This window comes from Leguminivora glycinivorella, chromosome 16 (genome assembly GCF_023078275.1).
Source record: "Leguminivora glycinivorella isolate SPB_JAAS2020 chromosome 16, LegGlyc_1.1, whole genome shotgun sequence".
NCBI classification, from domain to species: domain Eukaryota; kingdom Metazoa; phylum Arthropoda; class Insecta; order Lepidoptera; family Tortricidae; genus Leguminivora; species Leguminivora glycinivorella.
Window position 1 is genome coordinate 3749541 of NC_062986.1, and position 24705 is coordinate 3774245.

General features: G+C 38.0%; 2 protein-coding genes and 1 long non-coding RNA gene across 4 annotated transcripts in view; 1 reads left to right on the plus strand and 2 right to left on the minus strand.

Moving 5' to 3' along the window:
• Positions 1-1414: 1414 nt before the first annotated feature.
• LOC125234810 (RING finger and CHY zinc finger domain-containing protein 1) lies at positions 1415-13274 on the minus strand. Of its 2 annotated transcripts, none has more exons than XM_048141218.1 (7): positions 12968-13274; positions 9851-10012; positions 8746-8904; positions 7768-7950; positions 7536-7631; positions 7013-7098; positions 1415-2499 (listed from the first exon to the last, which is right to left on the minus strand). In XM_048141218.1, the coding sequence occupies exons 1-7, from the start codon at positions 13076-13078 to the stop codon at positions 2463-2465; spliced, it is 834 nt and encodes a 277-aa protein (XP_047997175.1). In that variant the 5' UTR covers positions 13079-13274; the 3' UTR covers positions 1415-2462. The 2 variants fall into 2 exon arrangements, with proteins under 2 accessions (XP_047997175.1, XP_047997174.1); XM_048141217.1 differs by having other exon boundaries at positions 1415-2882.
• Positions 13275-18242: 4968 nt separating this feature from the next.
• LOC125234811 lies at positions 18243-21327 on the plus strand. Its single transcript, XR_007178027.1, has 2 exons — positions 18243-18464; positions 18659-21327. It is a non-coding gene; the product is annotated as an uncharacterized LOC125234811 (long non-coding RNA).
• Positions 21328-21581: 254 nt separating this feature from the next.
• The window catches only part of LOC125234813 (oxysterol-binding protein-related protein 9), a 171547-nt gene continuing 168423 nt past the window's right edge, over positions 21582-24705 (minus strand). Inside the window, exon 17 of the mRNA XM_048141219.1 lies at positions 21582-24207. Coding sequence (XP_047997176.1) covers positions 24121-24207 — 87 coding nt within the window. The 3' untranslated portion in view covers positions 21582-24120. The remainder of the gene's footprint in view (positions 24208-24705) is intronic.

Genomic DNA, 24705 nt, shown 5'->3' on the forward strand with positions numbered 1-24705 from the left:
AGGTCCCCCCGCGCACTTATGTCCTAGTTATACACTGTGTTTTTATTGATTTCCGTTAACTTAATATAATAATATAATATTAATATTGGGGACACCTTACACAGATCAACTTAGCCCCAAACTAAGCAAAGCTTATACTATGGGTGCTAAGCGACGATATACATACTTAAATAGATAAATACATACTTAGAAAACATCTATGACTCAGGAACAAATATCTGTGCTCATCACACAAATAAATGCCCTTACCGGGATTCGAACCCAGGACCGCGGCTCAGCAGGCAAGGTCACTACCGACTGAGCCAGACCGGTCGGCATATAGTTAGGTCCATTATAGTAATCAGAATGGCATAGTTAGTTTTCTTAAATTTGCATTTAAAAAAAAACCATACACCTGCGATACATGTTAACTTCAATTGCTGTTGAGAAACGGGCTTTACAATTAACTCACACTAAGTAAGTGTCAAAACTATGACATGTTCAATCGCATATCGAATACAAAAAGCCCGTCTTAACAGCAATTGATGTAACATCTATCGCAGGTGTATGGGATTTTTCAGAAAAAAGTTACGAATTAAAAAAACTAACTATGCTATTCTGTTTCCTATGATGGGCCTTACTATAGGTATATATGCCGAAGTTAACGCAATTCAATAAAAATACGGTCTATGCGTTGCGTTCCCTGGGTGGCTAGCCGAATGGCACAATCGCTCACGAAACGCTCACGAAACGAAGCGCTAGTAGATATCTATCTCTATCGCGCTTGCGTATTGGCGCGACAGAGCCAGCGGCGTATCGCTTTCGTTTGGCGTCGGAGAAATGCCATTCGGCTACGGGGCCTGTACAGTCAAATGCAAAAATATACCTAGGTCTACGCAAATGTTCGTCGACATACGAGCAATGAGACATATTTTGAGCAACATGTGTTTAGACTTGATGTTTGACCGCGCCTTATATTTAATTTACTACAAACATTGCATTCATAAATTCATTGTCAATTATAAAATAAAAAACTGCCCTTTAAAGCTATATTAAACAAGCCTGGGCATGATGCAAAATTATCTAAGGCATTTCTCTCGTCATTATTTTTTTACAAATAGTGTACTGAGAAAACTGTGCGTAGCATATTATGACAAGTATTTTTACCACGTACACTGTACCATAGATTATTACACTGTACCATAAATTAAATATAACAAGATCATACCATCCCATACATTAAAATGCGACCGCCTACGAACGCGCTTACACTCCACCACACATAGATGGCGCCACACAACATGCCTTGTTGCCACCGATTATTTGTAGATTGGCATTAAGTGTCAATTCCGAGCCGTAAATCTATGTCAAAAGTGACACTTAACGCCATCTACAAGTATAATCGAAAGCTACAAGACATTTTTTTGTGGCGCCATCTATGTGTGGTGGAGTGTAAGCGCGGTCTTAGGCGGTCGCATTTTAATGTATGGGATGGTATGATCTTGTTATATTTAATTTATGACTGTACCAGGCATTTTTTGTGGCGCCATCTATGTGGTGCAGTGTTTGCGCGTTCTTAGGTGGTCGCATTTTAATGTATGGGATGGTATGATCTTATACTTAATCTATGAATGTACTGTGTCCTATGGCTAGCTGACTAGCCTCTATTACAAGGTTGACAGTATGACAATTAAGCCTAGAATAAATTTAAAAGTGAAAAATCACTGCCTTGGGTGCGACTTGAACTCACGGCGTCTGTCGCTACAGGCCCCATTGACCAATATGGTGGAAAATTTCGCTGACTTGGTTGTAGTCTTAGTGGCTCAGTTGGCAGAGCGCTGGAGTATCGATCCAGAATCCTTGAGTTCAAGTCCATCGCAGACGTTTCTGCTTGTCAAAACGTTAATAATAATAATAGTTCATTTTGGGATGGGACCTTATTTTTATTTATGTACTAATGTTGTTTATGTACAGAAACGCAACAGTCTCTACTTTAATTCGAGCTATTTTCAAATATGATTCTACCCACTCTCTCGTAAGGCCCATTTTTGAATGGACGGTCACTGTAACTGTGCGCATTACATATTTGGTTATTTTTTACAATTTATAATTTCATAAAACTAAGCTACTGGCGTTTTCAAAATTAACTAAAGCTTATAAGCTATCGTATATTAATCACAATTTATTAGCTGGAATTATAAAGCCAAATAAATTTCATTAAATAAACCTACGCAACAATCTCTTGGCACTCATTCTATGGTTAGATCAATATTTTAGAGTAAAGATGCAGATTTTAGAGTAAAAGTTGGTGTTCCAATGATCCATAGCACAGTTTAAGGCCAGTAGTAACTCTTCTAACAAACGTATGTCACGCGGTATGTATGTGTGCGCGCCGTTCGTACGCAACACATGTAAGCGGTGAATGAACAAGTTCGCGTCCGCTTACATGTGTTGCGTACGTACACGACGCGCTGCGCACCGTCCTAAAGATTATTAGAAACTAGCTTTTGCTGCTTTTTTCTGAAAAAAAAAAAATTTAGAAAAAAAAGCATGGTGCTCGGTTTTTTTTTTCATATTTCTGAAAAAAAAAAAACATTTGGCTTTTTTTCTATTTGCAACCCTAATGGGAAGTTCCACTGAAGTCTGCTGCGTGAGGATGATGTGTCTGTGAAGTGGTGGATGCAGCTGGCCCTCAGACCTGCCTCGGTCAGGCCTGCGGGGGCTCGTCCATGGGGTTGGCGCGCGGCAGCTCCGCGCTCCCCGCCGCTCCCGCGCCCGCCCCCGCGCCCGCCCCCGCGCCCGCGCCCGCCCCCGCGCCCTCGCTCGAGCCCGGCGCGGGCAGCGAGGACCCGCTCCGGCTCGAAGACGACGAGGAGTCGCCGGACTCCGCGCTCGTTGACTCTCTAACAAATAAACCATCACTTTAATCAAAGCGAATCGAGTATTATAGTTCCTATCGAAGTTAAATGTGTAATCGAAGTGCATAGACTGCCATCTCTTGGCACAGGCTTAAAACTTTTGAACCTCAGATTTGACAATTTGGCCCATATTCTCTTACCTTGATATATTTTAAAATGTCAAATATTAATATTAGCGCCAGAGCGTACCCCAAAGATGTAATGCCATCTAGACCACCGTACCTTTTTCTGTATGGTACTGAGGTACGTTTTTTTCTTAGACTTTATCTGTCTATACAGAGTTATACGCCGTGTTTTTTTTGTTTTCCGTTAAATTCGACACACAGTTAAGTTCATCATCAGGAACCACCCTGTATATCGCTTTTTGTTAAATTCGAAAAAAAATTTTTTTTTCGTTTTCATACATAATAAATGGATTAATTAGTGTGAGAGGACCTTTGATTAAAGTAAAATAGCGGAAGATACGGCACGTCATACTAATTGTCAGCTATTAAATGGCACTACCGTGGGCACTACACACTACTAAATACAAGCAGACACCCACAGCTATGTAAATTTACGCTATTGAACGACAGAGACACACCGATTTATTTCGACGGTAGTGCGAATGAGACAAACGCGCGCATCGAGATGAGCCTCTTTCCTAGTGTCATGTCAAAGCTCTTTAATAAAGATTTTAAAAAAAAGAAATGTCATTGCAAATAATCAAGAAGCGTCAGCAGACAAATTGGAGTATAAGAATTATGCAACATATTTTTTATGAAAACAAAATAAATTACTTATTATTTATTACTTTACTATTTTGCACTGTGGAGCGATGTTTGGTTTGGTGTAAGTAGGGTTACCAAAAAAAACATAATTATAAGTATATTTTTTAATATTTATTACGTCTTATTTTTAAACTAAATTATGAACTTATTCACCAAAATTTAGATGAGGCACTTTTTGCCACAACTGTCAACAATATCTTATTTGATACAGACATTAGAAAAAAGCGCGTGGAGTTCCTCCGCGTGAAAGAAATGAAACTTCGTAAAATTGAAATGAAAATATAAGAGCTTGATGACATGTATCTCACTTAGGGTTGCAAAAAATACGGTTTTTTCTGGCTTAAAACAAACATGAAAAAAAAACCGTGAAAAAAAAAAGTTTTTTTTTTTTTGGAGTATTTTTTTTTCTAAAATACGAAATCTCAAAATTTGCAAAGCAGTTAATACTTTTATACGTTTTTTTAGACTTAATGTTAACTATTAAACGAATTTAATCAAATTACTTTAAGTTCTGGTCTTATAAAAGTAACATTTACGAAATCTGTAGTTGTTAGTTATCACTATTTACTGTTGGCAACACGACCGCCTCTCCACGCTGCACGTAGCATCGGGGATTCCCCAATAAACGTTTGTATACTGAATGTTAATCGTATTAAAATGTACGTTATTGTTATTGAAACACGTTACAAGTCACGAAAAACCGTTATTGTCGAATTATTTGTTCATGTGAAAAAAAAAAAACATATTTAGAAAAAAGTATCATAATGCTCGGTTTTTTTTTCATAATTCTGAAAAAAAAACATTTGGTTTTTTTTTCTATTTGCAACCCTAATCTCACTCACAACACACTATTACTTTTTGAAAATAGAATAGATGGCAGAAATTGATGGAACTAAAATAGTGACCTCATATTTTTCTTTAAGACAAACTTTATAAAAATTGCTTACGATAGGGTACTTTCCTATACTTAGAATAATAGTTATTTACAAAACTTTTCCCCTCACTATAGCGAGAAAAGTCGAGGCGTCCAGTCTGGCTCTTGTCGTTGTTTACGCACTACAATACGCCTTTTTTGTCTGACAAGTTCATCTCCAGGAAAACTAGAAAACAAATAAACATATTTGGTGCGAGTGAATTAAAAAAAATCTTGTTGATAAGGCAAGCATTTTTGCAACAAACTTTAGTTGATCATCATTTTATTATTTGTAAATAAAAATAACAAAATAATGTACTACTAAAGTTTGTTGCAAAAATGAGTCAAATATCATTTAACAAAAAAATAATATAATCAATCAACAATCAATACCAGGTAAAAGTATTATTATATGAATTATTTATTATGATCAACATTTTATGCTGACGCTACCGCGAAGGCAAATCTCAAAAGGCAATCTTTGAGCGTCATTAATGTATCATGCGTATTTGGTCGCACGTCAATGAAACTTATATTTCTATCCCGTTCTGCAAAATGGCCGTCAAAACAAAGACTGAATTTATAAATTATCTTAGAAAATATTTTTTTTCATGGACTTACGAGTGAAATGTGATTCCCTGCGATTTGTTTTTCCTTTTAGAATGGTTTGTGCAACGCATAAAAGCACACGAAAGCATTTTGGTTACGTTTTACCAATAAAAAATAATTTATAATTTCCTCACGTCACACGTCTCACGACATCCGATGCGCACGCAGTGCCGATTGCAACTGAAAGCAATCAAGCTCCCGGAGCTTGATTTTTGAGGGCCACATTTGAGTGGCGCGTCACCTATCTTCCGCTATTTTACTTTAATCAAAGGAGAGGACCTTAATCATAACATTAAAGTCATTGTCAAGTGATTAACAGCACATGTCAAAACAAATAACAGGTGGTAAGGGATGCCACACACGTGTTTAGTAATTTTTTTTTAATAATTTGATAACCGTAAGAGTTAAGTTAGTTTCTTAGAGAAATTGATTATAATTAAACTAAAGAATCTTCCCTTAAAGTTAACGGAATTCAATAAAAACAGGGTGTATATGTCTTTGGCTTGATATGTGTTAAAATGTCAAATATGAATATTAGCGCCATCTAGCCGAGCGTCCCCCGAAAGTATGACGCCATCTAGGCCACCGTACCTTTTTCTTTATGGTTTTGAGATACGTTTTTTTCTTAGACTTTATCTGCCTATACGGAGTTACAACTCCCGCGGTCGTGGCGAACCACCTTTGAAATAAAAAAATCACATCTGCCAAGAGACCAACGAGAACCGAATGCAGATATCAATAGACCAACAGGCGTGAAGGAATAGAAAGAAGACCCATAAGACAGGCGCTTTAAAGACCGCTATAGAGAGATAGATAGAGAATCGATATTACAATTATAAAGCAGATAAATCTGCAATTGAAGCAACTAGGCATAAACATAAATCAAAAAAAAAACCGGCCAAGAGCGTGTCGGGCCACGCTCAGTGTAGGGTTCCGTAGTTTTCCGTATTTTTCTCATAAACTACTAAACCTTTGAAGTTCAAAACAATTTTCCTAGAAATTCTTTATAAAGTTCTACTTTTGTGATTTTTTTCATATTTTTTAAACATATGGTTCAAAAGTTAGAGGGGGGGACGCACTTTTTTTTCCTTTAGGAGCGATTATTTCCGAAAATATTAATATTATCAAAAAACGATCTTAGTAAACCCTTACTCATTTTTAAATACCTATCCAACGATATATCACACGTTGGGATTGGAATGAAAAAAAAATCAGCCCCCACTTTACATGTAGGGGGGGTACCCTAATAAAACATTTTTTTCCATTTTTTATTTTTGCACTTTGTTGGCGTGATTGATATACATATTGGTACCAAATTTCAGCTTTCTAGTGATAACGGTTACTGAGATTATCCGCGGACGGACGGACGGACGGACGGACGTTGACTACGGAACCCTAAAAATGATACAAATTTAAATGTTCACTACGTCGGTAGGCATTCTGATAGCTAAAATGGAAGACCACTGAGCTATAGCGAATCCAATGGCCGTAAGTTCAAGTCCAACCAGAGACATGACTGTCATGACTGTGACAACAGAGACATGATTCAATAACATTGACAAAGTATGAAGTTGAACCGAACTCGTGAACAAAATCAAATCAATTTACAATCCATCAACATTGAGCAAAAATTAACTTACCTTAATATTAAGGTACTTTACTAGTGATCAATTTTAGGCAAGCCTGTGGGAATCGGCTTGTATGGATCAGCCGCTGCTGCGCTTTACCTTATCTAATAAACCCTAACCATTCTGTACAAAACATTCAATAAATACTGCACTAAAAATTACAATCACTCACAAATATATAAAATTTATGCTCACTTGTGGAAACCATTAGTCTGACACGTGTTGTAGGCACCACAGTGTTGACACTTCAGCCCCACCACGTGAAACTTCACCGTCGATAACTGAAATATTACCTCTAATATATTACAAATTTTCTGTATTAAAAATAAAACAGATTGTCAGCAAAAAACCGCAGAATTTAAATCCATACTAATATTATAAATGGAAAAGTGTGTGTATCTGTTTGTTTGTCCGCCTTTCACGGCAAAACGGCGAGACAAATTGACGTGATTTTTTTTTAAGTGCAAATAGTTGAAGAGACGGAGAGTGACATAGGCTACTTTTTGTCTCTTTCTAACGCGAGCGAAGCCGCGGGAAAAAGCTAGTTTTCTATATTTTAACTCACACTCAATAAAATTAACAATTTCTCTAACAAGTAACAAAATTACTTTACTACAAACTGTTTAATTATATTAGAGTGAGTATTTAACTCACAAAACATGAGCATTTTTCATTTATTGTATGCACTTTATTGTCATAGTACTAAATGAATACGCACCTTATGGCAATCTTTACAAAGTATAGTGGCCTTGTAGTCCGCATATTCGGGCGGCATAGGCGTCGCTGCTACCTCCGAGTCCAAGTAACTCCATAACTGAGAAAACAAACATCTTAAGTTATTTGACATAATTTTTAATTAAAGGAAAGTGTAGAAGCTGCTCGAAGCAGGGCCGGTGCAGCAGGTGCCCGCAGCGCGGGATGTGGCTGTGCTCACACGGGACAGTACTCACGTTGGTCATGTCGATCATGCTGGTCTGGCAGGTGGGGCAGGCGTAGTGGCCGGAGTGTAGGAGCTGCTCGAAGCAGGGCCGGTGCAGCAGGTGCCCGCAGTCCGGGATGTGACACGGGATGCGGGACGTGTGGATGTCCTCGAGGCACACGGGGCAGTTTGAGCGGGACACGTTTTCTACGCACTGGAAAAATAGGGTTACTGTGTAAAATTCCATGGACAATTTAATTAACTTCCCTAACGGCTCAGCCACGACATTGGTCTAAGCGCGACAGCGGTGAGCGGCGGCCATACATTGGAGCGAGACACAACGATGGGACTTTTCATTCGCACGTATGGCTGCCGCTCACCGCTGTCGCGCTTAGACCAATGTCGTGGCTGGGTCGTAAAAGCCAGTCGATTGAGCATGTGGCCCTTAGAGGAATTAGAGGAACGTTAGCTCTTTTCAAGGCCAAAGGCCGAGCTCAGCGTAGGGCTGAAAGTACGGAGCGCCCGACAAATGCGCGATTGCCAGTCTCTCTCTACGTTACTGCCTCTGCTGACTATACAGTGACTCGCAGTGGTAGAAACGATCGCGGCCGCCGACGCTCAGATGCCGCAGTCTTTGCACAGTAGCCCTGCCGAAGACAAAGGCCGAGCTCTGCGTCGGGCCAAAGGCCTGGAGCGTCTGAAAACGCGCGATTGTTCTGCTGTCTAGACACCTACTCTCAGGAGACGCTGTAGAGTGAATAGTTCGGTGTATAACTCACCCTGTGTCCTACTCTCTGTAGCTGCATAGGCAGGCACATGTTACACCGCTCACAATGGAAGAACCGACGCGGCAGGTGCGGTAGCCTTCACAGTGTAGCCTTGCCCAAGACAAAGGCTAAACTCTGCGTAGAGCTAAAGGCCTGGAGCGTCCCAAAATGCGCGATTCTTTACTGTCTAGACACCTACTCTCAGGAGACGCTGTAGAGTGAATATTTGGTGTATAACTCACCCTGTGCCCTACTCTCTGTAGCTGCATAGGCAGGCACATGTTACACCGCTCGCAGTGGAAGAAACGGTCGCGGCCGCCGACGCGACAGATTCCGCAGCCTTCGCAGTGGTACTGCCGTTTGTCTTCGTCGTCGAATAGGTTGCATATTAGACATGTGTACTGAAATGAAGAGAGAGATAGTTATTTAAATTTTAACAGCGGATGGTGTGTCGATTCTAGAATTGTACTTGAGCCCTTTTCAGTCTGAATGCGAAGAACTTTACTTAAAAACTTCTGAATCTTTTAAACCCGAAATCAAGAGTAATTTATTGGATTTCGGATGAAGCAAAAAAAATAAGGTTTTATACAAGTTTCGACTTCATTGACTAGTCTGAAAATTCTGAAATACAGAGTGGAATCTTAAAGCACAGGATTCAATGGACTTGAGCCTAGTTTTAACCAACTCTAGCCAATTCACACAGAATGAGTTCCCTTGCGAAGAAATTGACACTATATTAAGCAATTCCGTCGTTGCGGGCCTGAAGAAATGCGGCCAGGAGTTTTTTACTCACCCGAGGCTCGTCTTCACAGTTAATTTTTTATCGCGGCAATTTCATCGCGAGTCGTCATGAAGAGGTCTATTTGAGTTCATTGATAAATAGTTCATTGATAAGTAGGTAAATTACATATTTAATGATATTGAGATTCATATTATCTTTTTCTTCTGTGACAATTTGATATGTTTTCTCTGAAGAAGAACGACGTATTATTAAGCAATAATATAATTTATTGAAATTAATTTCCATAGAGTATACCTAGTCTGTTCATATTCTTTGATGAATACTTTTGCATGTTAAATTGTATCTTGTTATTTAATGCATGTTAGTTATAAGATGTAATGTTTTGAAAAGAAGTTGCCCGCCGAGTTTCTTGCCGGTCCCATAGTGGATACCCCCCTCCCAACTGAGGGGGGACTGAAATCTTCTCGAGGCTGAGGCGTAGGGTTAGAGCCGGCGTAGCTTTATTTGACGTTCATATGCGCATTGTAATATGCCTACTTGAAAAATAAATATTTCATTTTCATTTTCATTTTCAATAACCAATTTTGCCTTAGACTAAGCTTTACCTTTCCGAAGCGCACGCCGCAACTGACGCACTCAGCTTGCACCGCCTGCCGGGTATCGCATTCTGTACATATCAGCTCGGTGACGCTTTTGCGGTTGAAGTAGTGCTGCTCGTTCTCGTCATGGCAGTAGCGGCACATGTAAAGCTTGTTGCAGCATGGAGTCTGAAACAATACAACAATAGAGATGTTGACATTAAATCGCGGATATACATATGAAGCGGTTACGTTATAGGTTATAGGTAAACGCGGGCTTAGTTTCCGCAACTAAACGTCATAATTTTGCGCCTACTTTGCGTGATGGGAGAAAGCCTAGCAGACCCTTTTATGTTGCGGACGACTTCTGGGAAACACCCCGGCGATCTGAAGTGTTGAGGTGGCCATGCCCGGTATTCTGCCACCCCTGGGCATTCGATAATGACGTGAGCGGGTGTTTCTTCTGCTCCATGCATGTTCTGCAGAGGGGGGGTCTCTGTCTGTAGCACCCTACGTAAAGAAATGTTTGTTGAAAGGGGTATGACCGGTTATGGCCCCCACATGAAGTCGGAGCTGTGGCTTTTTAGTTGCCTCACCTTTTTTGTTAATTTTTAAGTTTGATAATTATAATTTAGGTCTGTTGTATTTTAATTTAATTAATTTAATGTTTTATAATTTTAGTAAATTAAATAATATTTTTAATACCTAATAATTATGATCCTATGTTGATCACAAATATAAATAAAATAAAATTAAATAGACTGCCATCTCTACAGGATTAAAGCTAACCGCAGTTTTGACCATTTGGCCCATATTCTTAACTTGGTGTGTTGAAATTTGCTAAATATGAAAATTAGCGCCATCTAGCCAGGAGTCAACCAAAGGTGTAGCGCCATCTAGATAACCATACAGTTATCTTGATGGTTCAGCTTGGCAAAAAAGAGTAGATCATATTGTTATTTTTAAAAGCTTGTTCATAATGAGTGTGTATTTATGCCTTTGGGGAAGCCCCATGATGTAAATAAAGGCTGAGTCACACAAACTGGTTTTTCATTAATGTTTGTATACATTATTAGTATCTATTGCATGTTGCTGAACATGTTCACTGTGGCAACCTCTAATGAAAATAGCTTTTTTATACAATGTTGGTGACAAACAAGCATACAACACACCTGATGGTAACCAGCCACCATAGCCTAGAGACACCTGCAATATTCGAGGTGTAGCAAACATTACTGACTGCGTTGGTGTGACCTTTGTTAAAAAATTACAAGAACTGTAGCAACTACTAAGTAGCAACAGTGACAAGCACTTAAGAGCTTCAACTTCTACTTTTAATAAAAAAGAAAAGTTTTAGGGAAAATTACCAGTTACTGGCCAGTGTCCAATAACTAGAAAGTGGATTTCATGTTGAGATTTAAATATCAATATGGATATGATTAGTGCAATTTTTCAATTACATGTCATGTGGATTATAATAAGATCTTACAATCTATTATTATTACATCGCACACTGCAAACTTCGCTGACTAATTAGATTAAATTAATGTTATTTTACAAAAAAAAAGAAAAGTATTTTATTCTAAATAAAGGAGTTTGTATACAGGAAGCGAATTATTTTGCATTTTTCTATTCTTTGAGTCGTAATATAGAAGTTTTTACAAGAACTTAAATAAATAAACTATTGAAAATTAACAAACATTTTTTTATTTATTAATTTTATTATCATTATTATTTTTGCCCAATATTCACAAAAGCATCCAAAAAGGGTTTTACTTTTATACATTTTTGGTGTGTAACAAAAATAATAAATTATGCGAGTCATATCCATATTGTTCAGCTTTGACCTTGCATTTTCCATTTTATAGGATTATTTTGCATTTATCGTGGCAACACTAACATTTTTGAATCGCTGTCAGTTGAAAACTGACAGTCAGTCTGTCACCGAACGACTACCAGTGCACATCTCTCGCTATCGCTTTCGTTACTAACTTTCGCGCCGTTCAGTAAAAGTGCTACTGCCAAACATTTAAACTAGCTAGAATCAGTGTAGTGTATCAGGAGAGGCCCGGAGACCGTCGAGCGGCAGAATCGAGGGCTAAGTTGAACGACTAGAGGTAACGGTTCTTAGCCTACTTTCTAGCGAGCGACAAAGGACAGCCAGAATCCAGCCCGAGGTCTTCAACGGTGACCAGCGATTCAGTCCCATCATCGGCGCGTCGAAAGGTAATCTTCGTGTTACACTATTTCACAATTAGTTCATCCATTTAGTAACACCATTTTCATAATATACTGCAACTTTTTTGCCCAACTGACTCCCTAAATCTTGACTCCCTGTCGCCCCCCAATTTCTCGAATTTTCCTACAGTCCACTCTATCGTTATTAAACATTTTGGCGGTAGTCTTCTAATATTTAAATTGCTACATGAAATCTGCTCTCTACCAATAACCAGCCACTCTATATTAAAAATGAATTCTCTTTAAACAGAGTTCATTTTTACATAAAATGTATATTACTGGCCGTTCCATAAGATTTAGGGCCGGTTGCATCATACCGTTTGTCACCATTAAAGCATTTGTTAAAAAAATTCTATGAGAAATTCCATAGACGTCTGCTACCTGACGATGATGTGTCTGTTAAATTTGGTTGATTTATCTGGCCCTAAGTATATTTCGGATAATCATCACTACACCTCTCACTTTGCAAATAAGAACAACAAATGAAAGAACAAAAAATTTGATTTCAAGTCTTAAATAACATCTTGTGATTATCAAAAGCAAATCTACTCCAGAATTGTAATAACATACTTATATTCTACATAATGTAGTACACCAAACTGATGTATGTTCGAATGAATAGAGAAGCTGTTGAACTGTTAACCCTTGCCCTTTGGCTGAATGCTCATTTTCCATTGCCTAGTGACTTAATAAAGAAAAAAAAAACAATATTATTCCAGAAGGTCACTGTCATTGCTTTGTTTTCTAAATCTGCATATCATTTTGTAAAGATCTCGTAAGTTTCTGCGCCGCTATCGTTTATATTTAGAAGCACATGACGATAGGGTTTTGAACTTGTTTTCTTGTTATAAAAGATTTATATGTAGAAATAAGCATAGCTATAGTTGTATCTAGCAGTAAACTTACCACAAATTTCGCTCGTCGCTTGTAATGAGCGCAGCCTACGCGTTTTTCAGCTATTTGTTCGGTCGTTGCCGACGATTCGCCGTTCACAGCCTCTTCTTTGTCACTCGACATTTCTCAATATTTTCATGCACTGAACACGAAAAACACAAACGTATCTAATATCCGAACACTGAATTTAAAATAATGCAAAAGTCTAATTTATTTAACGGGTTATTACAATAAAATATAATAACAAATTTAACGTGACATCTGCTTGTTTTGCGTGATTGATTTGACATTTCACATTCGACATTTTCACTCACTCACGACCATCGACTTACAATAGGGACTGAGCTCACACTTTTTTTGCCATACTAAATTGAACCTTATCACCTGCGCATAAAGGCGTTCTTGATAGACTAGCAAAAGTGTGTCCACATGAGAGGGTCAAAGTTGGGGCTGGTGTCCCTCTCGCACGTGTGACCAGTGTTAAAAAATTACTATAGTAGTAGTATTTTTACCTGTATGATAACTATGTTTATAAACTTCTTAAATTATTTTCGTATTATATCGAGGCAAGGGTATTAATACCTTGTAACGAATTGGTAAGTCATTATTATGAAGCCATAAAACCAAAAAATTGCGCAATTATTAAAAACCTTTAATTGGGTATTAGTAGATTTGGTAGTAACTTTGAATATTGACTGGTATCCCCAAATGATGACAGTGATGAGTTGTCCACATGAGCCGGTAAAGTTGGGCTGGTATTCCTCTCCTTTTTTTATTATGCAAATCTTTGGTTTAGTGGCTTCAGAAATAATGACTTACCAATTCGTTATACGGATTAATACCTTGGTCTCCGGATATAATACAAAAATAATTTAAGAATTTTATAAACTTAGTTATCATACAGGTAAAAATACTACTACTATAGTAATCTCTTTAATGGCAGCTGTACACATAGGGCTAATGGTTCGGCCAACCCTTGGAGCAGCCCCTTGGCCGAGATAAGAGTCGCTGTTTACACATTGGAGAACCAATCACTTGGCATTGGCCCTTCATAAAAGATGGACGTAGAATGGAAAAGGCTAGGTAATTCTAGGTCATCTACGTTGTCAGCAAAAATTAATTAATAAATAATAACCGTGTGATAAAATTAAATTATCTGAAATATTAACAATTTTTTGAATATTCTGATAAGCACATTTATCTTTTTTAGACAATACATTAAACATTTGCAATGCAAGGGTAATGTATTTCCTAAAATCAACACTATTATTGGCGTAGATAAACTTATTAGTTTGGTATATCTTTCACTACTGTCCTCTCTGACTAGAGATGTGTCAACCCGGTTTGCCAACCCGGTTCAAACCGAGTTAGGCTCAACTCGGCCCGATTCGGTTTGACAGTTCACCAAACCGGTTCCAACGAGCAGATGGAACACAGCCGAACGAACGTACCGATCGGTCCCACTCTCACATGACTCGACTCGAAAATGTTGATAACGAAACCGGCAATATCGTAGAACTATGGTATTTTGCATATTAGAATGTATACTCCCGGTTATAACTTATGTTATCAACCTTTCTATGTCTTCTGGGGTTTTTCCTTCGATATGGCGTAACGCACATGTGATCCCTCTTCCAAAGACTTCCAATCCCAGTTCACTTAAAGAGTTTCGTCCCATCTCAATTCTACCATTTCTGTCAAAAATTTTAGAAGCCGTTGTACATAAACAGTTATCCCATCACATTTTTTCTAACCATTTGTTGTCGCCACTTCAGTCTGGATTTCGCCGTGGTCACAGTACATCTACCGCGCTGCTCAAGGTGATTGAAGACGTGAGGGTCGGTATGGATTCTTCGCTGCTTACAGTGCTGGTCCTTATCGACTTCTCTAATGCGTTCAATGCGGTAGATCACGATTTACTTCTGGCCTCCCTTAAAAACCTGAACCTCTCTTCATCTGTCATCGATTGGTTTGCTTCCTACCTTCGTGGTCGACTTCAGTTAGTCCGTGCAGATAACTCTCATTCTGATTGGTGCAAACTACTTTCTGGGGTTCCACAGGGTGGCATCTTGTCTCCATTGCTGTTTTCCATTTTCATTAATCTAATCACAAGCAACATTAAGTGCTCTTACCATCTGTATGCTGATGACCTACAGCTTTACAGTCAGGCTAGTGCTGACGATCTGGATAGGGCTGTCGCCGACTTAAATGAAGATCTTAACCTTATAGCTTCCTGGTCACGTTGTTTCGGCATTGCAGTAAACCCTACCAAATGTCAGGCCATCATACTGGGTAGTACGCGCTTGCTTTCCATGACAAATGCAGCAACAATAGCCCCGATCCAGTACGAACAAACAGCCATCCCTTTTGTTCCGCAAGTAAAGAACCTAGGGTTGATTATAGACAGTGGCCTTACATGGGATCCCCTGGTATCTGATGTCAGCCGGAGAGTGACTAATACTTTAAGAGGTCTCTATCGATTTAAACATTTTCTTCCATCTAGCACCAAGATTCTCCTAGTCCAAGCCCTCGTTTTGCCCATCATGGATTATGCTGATGTGACTTCCAGTAATCTCACCCAAGCCTCTCTATATAAGTTCGATCGATTGCTCAACAACTGTATCCGGTTTGTTTTTGGACTGCGAAAATACGACCATATTTCAGCATATCGTAAGAAACTAAACTGGCTCCCTATTCGACAACGACGGTCGTTACGTATTCTCTGCACTTTATTTTCTATTTTATTTGACCCTTTTACCCCTGATTATCTTCGTTCCAAATTTAAATTTGTTTCTCCGCGTCCCGGCACTGATCTCCGAACCACCCGTAGTCTTAAACTTATCGTCCCCCAGCATCGCACAGGCTTCATGTCTAATTCCTTCACTGTGCAGGCGATCCGGCTGTGGAATGATCTTCCGCTCTCCATCAGGCAGGCCCAGAGCAAATTGTCTTTCAAGCGCATGTTACGCAAGCACCTGTTAGAAAAAGTTCAATAGTTGTCCTCATGATGTTTCACAATGGTTATTTTATTTTATATATGTATTTTATGTATATTTATTATATTTAGCATTATTTATGTATGTATATGTAGATATAACTAGTTAGGCAAATTTAGGTATATGTATATAATTCTACTTAACTGTTTTATGACCCTGCACCAACACGATCTCTCGGTTTAGCCCATGGTTGACTGGTAGAGAATGCCTGCTAGCATTAAGTCCGCCATTTGTACTTTTTTAATTGTGCAATAAAGTTTAAATAAATAAATAAATAAATAAATATCGGCATCGGAACTGCAAGCCAGCGAGTGCAAGCAGGACAGCTGTGCTTTCGCGCGGAAGTGGTGCCACGGCCAGAATCTGAAACACGCTCGCGGTCCGCCCGGCCGTGCGCGCTTTGGTTTGAAATCAATTATAACAGATGGTGTTCTTTTTCCTAATAATAAATGGGAAAATATAACAGTTTACAACTATAATTAAATGCTCCCGCTATTCTGCCGTTGCCGATATTCTGTGAATTCTGTCTCCATTACGAATATTTTGATGAAATGAAATGAAATATATTTATTTGCATTAACTTAGCAGTTTAGCTTGTTAAAACACAACTTTAATTGTGACGCTTTTTAAGTCGATATATCGCGCGTCACGTTATATAATGTGTTTCGGGCATAACTTGACTCGACTCGACTCAACCCGATCGACTTGATTCGTGTTTAATTTTGACGAATCGCTTCACACGGGCCAAACCTAACCGCTACATTAATACGCTAAGGACCGTCGTAGCAACTCGGTTTGGTCAAACCGGGTTGAAACCGGTTTACGTAGAAAATCAAACCGTTCAGCCCGGTTGGCCATTGGCGCCAAGATCCTTTGATGTGTGGACAAAAAACCGACACCGTTGGCCGGCCAGCGGTAGCGCCAACTGCCAACATACGGCCAAGCAGCCCTCTACACGCTTGGCCTAGGGGTGCTCCAAAGGTTGGCCCAACCGTTGGCCTCATGTGTGCAGCGGCTTTAACACTGGTCACACGTGCGAGAGGGACACCAGCCCCAACTTTGAACCTCTCATGTGGACATGATTTTGCTAGTCTGACACGAACGCCTCTCTAGCCCGGTGATAAGGTTCAATTTAGTATGGGAAAAAAAGTGTGAGCTTAGTCCATAGATTTATAATTATTAAACTAGATTGTTTAGTTAGGTCAAAAAGTGTGTCCACATGAGAGGTCATTGTTTGGGCTGGTGTCCCTCTCGCACTTACTGACAATGTCATCATTATTCAGTGACGTCATCACTGTCATACATTGGGGATACCAGTCAATTTTCAAAGTTACTACCAAATCTACTAATACCCATTTGAACATATTTTTTAATTATACAAATCTTTGATTTATTGGCATCAAAATAATTACATTATAATTATTTTCCAATTTTTTGAAATATATCGAAACCCTAGTTAGAATATAACACTAAAATAATATAAGAAGTTATAAAATCAGGTAATATACAGATAAAAATACTACTACTATGGGAACCTCATTAACACTGGCAACACGTGCGAGAGGGACACCAGCCCAAACAATGCCCTCTCATGTGGACCGTTTTCGCTAGTCTGATACGATCGACTTTCTGTTTCAGTAATAAGGTTCAATTTCGTATGGCAAAAAATGTGATTGAGCTGTCCCCTGTAAAAGTCTTTGGCTTAGTCCCTATTAAAGGCATCGACTTACAATAGGGACTGAGCTCACACTTTTTTTGCCATACTAAATTGAACCTTATCACCTGCGCATAAAGGCGTTCTTGATAGACTAGCAAAAGTGTGTCCACATGAGAGGGTCAAAGTTGGGGCTGGTGTCCCTCTCGCACGTGTGACCAGTGTTAAAAAATTACTATAGTAGTAGTATTTTTACCTGTATGATAACTATGTTTATAAACTTCTTAAATTATTTTCGTATTATATCGAGGCAAGGGTATTAATACCTTGTAACGAATTGGTAAGTCATTATTATGAAGCCATAAAACCAAAAAATTGCGCAATTATTAAAAACCTTTAATTGGGTATTAGTAGATTTGGTAGTAACTTTGAATATTGACTGGTATCCCCAAATGATGACAGTGATGACGTCATTCAAATGATTTTGATAGTGGTAATAAGTGCGAGAGGGACACCAGCCCCAACTTTAACCTCTCATGTGGACACACTTTTTGGCCTAACAACTCATTCTGGTTTAATTATAATTCTGTGCTAGCTTTACTTTAGTTGTAGTTGCAACACCGCGTCTTTCTGGAAATCCTGCTATGAGTGATAAGTTTAAATGTAAAACTTGGGTAAAACGTAGTGATTCAATGCTCTTTTCTTTGGCAGTTTTAACACTAATTTCATTTGCAGATAAGTATATACCTAGTGTACCTGCGCGTAAAGAAGGATAATATGCAACAGTTATCTACTGACATTATTTTTTAAATTATCAGTCGACAGTCTACTTACAGAACACGAAGATGACGGCAGTATGGTAAGAAAAAAATACTTTTATATATTTTTGAACAATACAAAATTAATAAAAAATCAAATACTAAGAGTAATTGTATGACTATTTTATTGTAATCAGTTACAGCATTTTGTGACAAATTTAGATAATCCACCCTCTACTAGTACCTACCACAGACTTCTTAATCTTAGGTATAACTTAAACTAATTTGTTTACAGTTCTGGTTATAGAAGAGAGGGGCCTTCCGCCTTAAAGATCTTTTACTCAATAACTGCCACAGGTGTATCGGACACTACCGCCTTACAATACAACATGGATAATTTGGTAATGCTGAAATTTAAAGCCAGTGCCAAATTGGTAGAGGATAAAATAAAGTTTTTTGTCAGTTTCTCATCATCAAAACATGAGTCTGCTAAGGAAAAAACATCACAATAAATGTAAACAGTATAGACTTGAAATATTCTGCCTTGAATATTAATGTGCCCAATGATTGGTCGACATGGCTAGAAATGGGACACATTGATCCATCTGTAGGGAACTATGAAATATATTACAAGTCAGTAGCCATTGTTGTCACTACACATGAGTGTAAAACGGCAACAGTACTTTCAAAATTGTACACTGACAGTGACTTCACAGATTTCTCTCTAGTGTCATCTGAAGGATCTGTACCTGTTCACAAGGCTTGCCTGGCTGCACACAGTGACGTGTTTAAAGCAATGTTGACCAATGAGTGGAAGGAAAAAATCACTGGTGAAATATCATTGAAGGGAGTTACTATTGAGACTCTTCAACTGTTAAAGGAATACATGTATTTAGGCACGGTGGCTGATGGTGATGGTGGACTCCGGCCTTTACTTTTGATTGCCAGGTGCTACCTTATGGAAGATTTAGAAAAACAATGCATCAGAAAGCTAGCCGAAAATGCTACAGGAGAGACCTTGTTCTCTCTTCTTGAATTTGCATGTGACAACAACATTCCGGAACTCTCATATGCTCTATTGATTATAACACAAGAACATGTTGTCAATAAGGCTTTTGTAATACAAAAAAAAAGTTGCAATTAATAGTAAATAAAAGTAAACAATCACAATAGTAGGTAAGTTTTTCAGCAATTAAGCAACTGCTGCTTCTAGGCAAGTTGGACCCAGTTTGATTCATTTTCAATTAATTTTACTAATTTTTAACTTTGAAAATGTTCTCAATTATGTATGTGTTTATGTTAAGTTGAGGTGCAAACTCAAATTAATGTCATGATTAGTGGTTGGTGTAATGTTACCTATACTATTTTTGTTTATGAATAGATGTTGCTTTATTTACACGTTTGGTGCCGGCGACACAACATTTGTGGTCAAAAATAATGTAACTCCTATGCCAGTATGTGTGTTCAAACAAATATACCGGCCTATGCCAGTGACACAGCAGTAGTGTACACAACAACATAACATTCCTATTTTTATACAGCTAGCATAGAAGTAAGAAGTTGACTTACGCCTGCGGCATAGGAATTAGGAATGAGAACTTAGTAATTTCTGTAGGCATTTAGTAAAACAGTGTCAGGAACAAAAGCGTTAAGTTTTAGATGAACAACCCCACTAAGGCCCACTTGCACCAATCGCTTAACTCAGGGTTAGTGGGCTGTCATCTGTCAAATTTCATACAAAATGGTGGGTTAACCCTTCCATTTTCGTTGGTGCAAGTGGCCCTAATAGTTCCAAAGATATAGATTTCCCCTAAGTAATTGGATAAGAAATGATTCTGCATTTACTATAAGCATTGAGCCTTGTTTTGTTCTTAAAGAATAACTGTAAGGTACAGCGGGGCAAATCTCGACGGGGGGGCAATTGTAACTGATCCATTTTTTCCATTATTATACTATGATGTTGAGTTCTACATGTATCCACTGAACAGGCCTACCATATATAACCGGTGGACACTCTATTTAATAATGCAAAAATTGTAAAACATGGAAAAAATGGACCAGTTACATTTGTCCCCCGGTCGAGTTTTGCCCCGCTGTACCTTAACTAATTTACCTTGGACATGTACCTTACTAACTTAATGACATGATTGTAAAATATTCAAATATATTCCAATTAAGACTGCTTTGCTGATTCAGAGATAGCTCATAACTTCCAAGATTGTAAGATTACTTACCAAAGACTTTATAAACTAATCAGTTCAGTAACTTTTTTTTATGAATAAGGGGCTTAAAATTATTTATATATTATAAATGTAAGATACTGCAGCTAGGACTCACGTTTTGATATTTGTCGCCAACACTTTTTTCAATAAATTATAATATGCTCACGAAAGCATAAATATAGTCTAGTTCCAAAATTTATAAAATCACTCTACTTCTTGATGCAACTGGCAAATCATATTTTTAGCAACCGGGTAAAATTAGATAATTTTATCCTTGTTAAGTAGTAATTGAACACTGAACAGCAGTTCGGTAACAGGTGTCAAGCCTGAAAAAAGAGATACTGAAGTTCTAAAACCACATCTGTTTCGGCGGAAAAATGAAACTTTTATTTTTGTACATGTACCGAGGTTATACTTTAATAAGGAATAAAAAATAAAACAATTTAAACTAGTTTAAATTTAAATTTTATTTTAAATATATAACATGATAGCAATCACTATGCAATTAAATATTTACTTCTATGTGATTGAATGATATAATATTTGCACGTGTCTTCGCCCGTCGTCGCTCTCGTTTAAATTTTCGTTAGAACAATCTCAGTCTTTTTCACTAAATTAGATTTCGTCGTGAAATAAAAACGTTGTTTTTTTCAAATATCAAAAAAATCACATGGCAACACTGTTGAAATGTCGAAACGGTGTTGCTATGTTCACAAAGTTTGTGCTCGTATTTGATTTTATTACAAAAGCGTTGTGATTTTTACGATTTAAGGAATATTTACAAGATTATTGCTCTTTTTTTATCATAGATAGGCCTTATAGGTCGAAAATTTACAAAGGAGGTTAGAATAGACTAGAGTATTTAAAAAAAGAGGCCTCTGGCACAGAATGCGATGAAATGGGTCTTGGAACAGTCTCCATACAAAACATTTAGACTGGCAAGTACATCAAATTACTTCAATCAATATAGGTATCTGTATCTACCGATTAGTCAAATCGGTAGATACAGATCCTTACTGACCCATATATGGGACATAGACTTGTCGAGTATGTCGTGATCCAAATATGGAACACTGGACTGTGAAAGTGTTATAGTCGTAAAAGGGACCTTTGCGCAGGTGGAGACTAGCATTTACCACCTTCGCAACCAAGAACCCGCCTGGTAGACACCCTTGAACTTTGCTCAGATGCCAGACAACCAGCCCAGCGGGTTGCCGCCATACAAGTGAGCGGTTGTAGATAACGACCGGTTTCTGACGTAGTGCGCCATTTTTGGTCTGGTAGTGAATGTGTCAAGGTCCCTTTTACCAGACGACATACACATAGCAAACTGATCTATGATTCAGCGTAGGTAAAGGTATAAAAAATAACCCATTTCTGTGTAATTTTCCAGCAAAAAGTCCCACTTTGTCGCTTGCTGTAGGGATGTTTTGAGTTTTGACCGGTTACTCGTATAAAGACGGAAGCAAATATCGTGTTTATGGTTACCTACCAACAAAGTGCGACGTTTCACTAAACTTCTACACTTTTATCAATTAAAAAAAAAATAGTATTCTACTTGTATGGAGAAATCGGAACATTCTTTGCGATTATAGCTTATCTAATTGGTAAAATATAGTGCAATAAAATTGGGTTACCTTATAATCCCTCCTTTTTCCTCACGAGCTTCATGAAACTGAAGTTTCTGTCTAATTTTCTAGTTCTAGTCTGGTCTCTAGTCTAAAAATTGAAGGAATAATAAATAATACTTCATACTCTTTGTACAAGTACAGTCATGTGTAAAAATATGTACACGCTTTACTCAAAAATATGTCACATTTAATCTAAATCCTGTGTGTTTAAGAGCATAGTACAGTCAGCTGTAGAGAAAAGTAGACCCCCCTGCATACAAATTTGTATGTAAGGCGGTCTACTTTTCACTGCAGCTGACTGTACCATATTTTTGAGACGTTTTTTCTATACATATTTTTGCACTTGATTGTACAACATGAAATATCGAGATAAGCAAGATGACAATTTAAGTACAATATATAGAAATTTTTCGCTTTCTTTGCTCAGTAAGTATTATTTATCATCATTATCATTCATCGAGTATAATAACAGTAGATGTTCATAGAGATACAAAATAGTTGCCACATGAATGGTCAGATATCAAAATCAGCAGGTAAATGTAAATATGTTTTATACAGTTAAGAACAACAATAATTTGATAACTTGGCAAAATAAGTATAAATTAAAAAGTGGTAACATTGTAGTGTCGTAACTTTTTTTAGACATTTACTACTTTTTAATTTTTACCAGACTTTAAATAGAAAATCATGAATACTTTTTCCTCATGATACGTATTGACCATGAAATGTGGCGGAAATTCGTTAAAATTATGGCAAATAGAACAGCTAAACCCGTATAACCTAATGCCAAAACTCCATACACACGTCGGTCAAAAGTACACCGAGTTAGATTTGTAGTCTATGACCAAATCGAGCTTCGAATTAGACAGCTGATGCAGATTTTTGAATTTCGAACAGCCGTGTAAACGCGCCCGAAATGTGGCATTCCGTGCCTAAAAAATCGTTTTTTTTACTTCTTTTTTGTCTGAATAATACTAGTTTAATATCATTCCCGAAGGACATTCTACAATTTTTTAAAGTAAGGACACTATACTTCACGCATCGAGTGTTGCGTCTCTATGGAAATATTTTTTTTATCAAATAAAATGACGTGACATTTTCCGGAACTTTAGCACACCCATTTAAAAATATAGTAAAGAAAAATAATGTAAAAAAACATCATATCGGTTTTTTTTTTAAATCGACCCCAACCAAAAGAGAATGTCGCAAAGACCATAATTAGATGCGTCAGGTATAAGAATTTAATATGCTTAGCGTCCTTACTTTACATAATGTTACTTTTTAATTTTTAAAAATGCTAGAAGTGATTTTTTGACTTACAATATTTTCTAGATTTTGAAGAGCCCAAACTCAATGAAAATTCATAATTGAAATTGCAAGATTTGCAACTATCTATTAGACCAGTATCATGGTACCATAACATTGAATTACCAAAGTTACGTGTTCAATTTTAGCTTAATCGAGCATCAAAATTAAGTTTAAACAAGGGTTTTACAAATCAAAACATATCGCTTAAATATTTGACATACAGACCAAAACGCGTCTCCAGTATTAAGGTACTGACAGACTTAAGTATTCACTGTTTATTAAAAAACACTAATTTTTCTAGTCACAAGAATGCTCATAACAAGTGAATGCTCAAGTTTCAGCACATATGGCCAGCTCAACCACAGTTAAGAGACACATCAACGCCACACAGCGGAAGTCTATGGAACTTCCCACACAATAAAATTTATCGATCGCTTCAACGGTTTGATGCAACCGACCCTTAGTAGCATTCGAAGAAAGACACTAGTGGAACGCCTAACCAGTCAGAGAAACACGGTGGCAACCCGACGGCGACACAATGGCGACCTGACGGCGACACAATGGCGACATGGCGGCGACGCGACGGCGAAGCGACATTACCGCTCGCTGTTGTCGCGGCGCTCGTGCCGCTTGCGCAGCGGCGTGTTGTACTCCCACGCCTCCTCGCCCACGGGACTGAATAGCTGGAATTCATATGTCAAATATAAGTACGAGAAAATTAAAACATTTTAAACTACAAGTATTATAGAATATAGAATAGAATACGTTTATTTGGTGAAAATATACAAGTAAAAAGACAATAGCCTTAATCTATATACATCTTGGCTTTGTGCTAAGTCTAATGTGAAACGTACCTGCGTGTTCCATTTATCACCGGTCGCTGCTCTTTGCTTAGCCTGATCCCTCTGAGCCTGCTCCACCCTGCTTTTAGCCAACGTTGCCTGCTCGCAGTCCTGTTCCCTGAGTGCTGCAGTAACGTGTCACCAGATGGGACAGGACAGAAGTCTTACAGCTACCGTTAGATTATATAATGACTGAAGTATCACTGCTTTGTGCTAAGCCTAATGTGAAACGTACCTGCGTGTTCCATTTATCACCGGTCGCTGCTCTTTGTTTAGCCTGATCCCTCTGAGTCTGTTCCAACCTGCTTTTAGCCAGAGTTGCCTGCTCGCAGTCCTGTG

What these genes read in the sequence shown, in the direction of transcription:
- LOC125234810 (XM_048141217.1), bottom strand. Translation starts at nt 13,078, where the DNA reads ATGTCGAGTGACAAAGAAGAGGCTGTGAACGGCGAATCGTCGGCAACG. An exon ending in AGCGACGAGCGAAATTTGTG is followed by an intron (nt 10,013 to 12,967) that starts GTAAGTTTACTG and finishes GTATTGTTTCAG; the next exon opens with ACTCCATGCTGCAACAAGCT. An exon ending in GCATGATCGACATGACCAAC is followed by an intron (nt 7,632 to 7,767) that starts GTGAGTACTGTC and finishes TTGTTTTCTCAG; the next exon opens with TTATGGAGTTACTTGGACTC.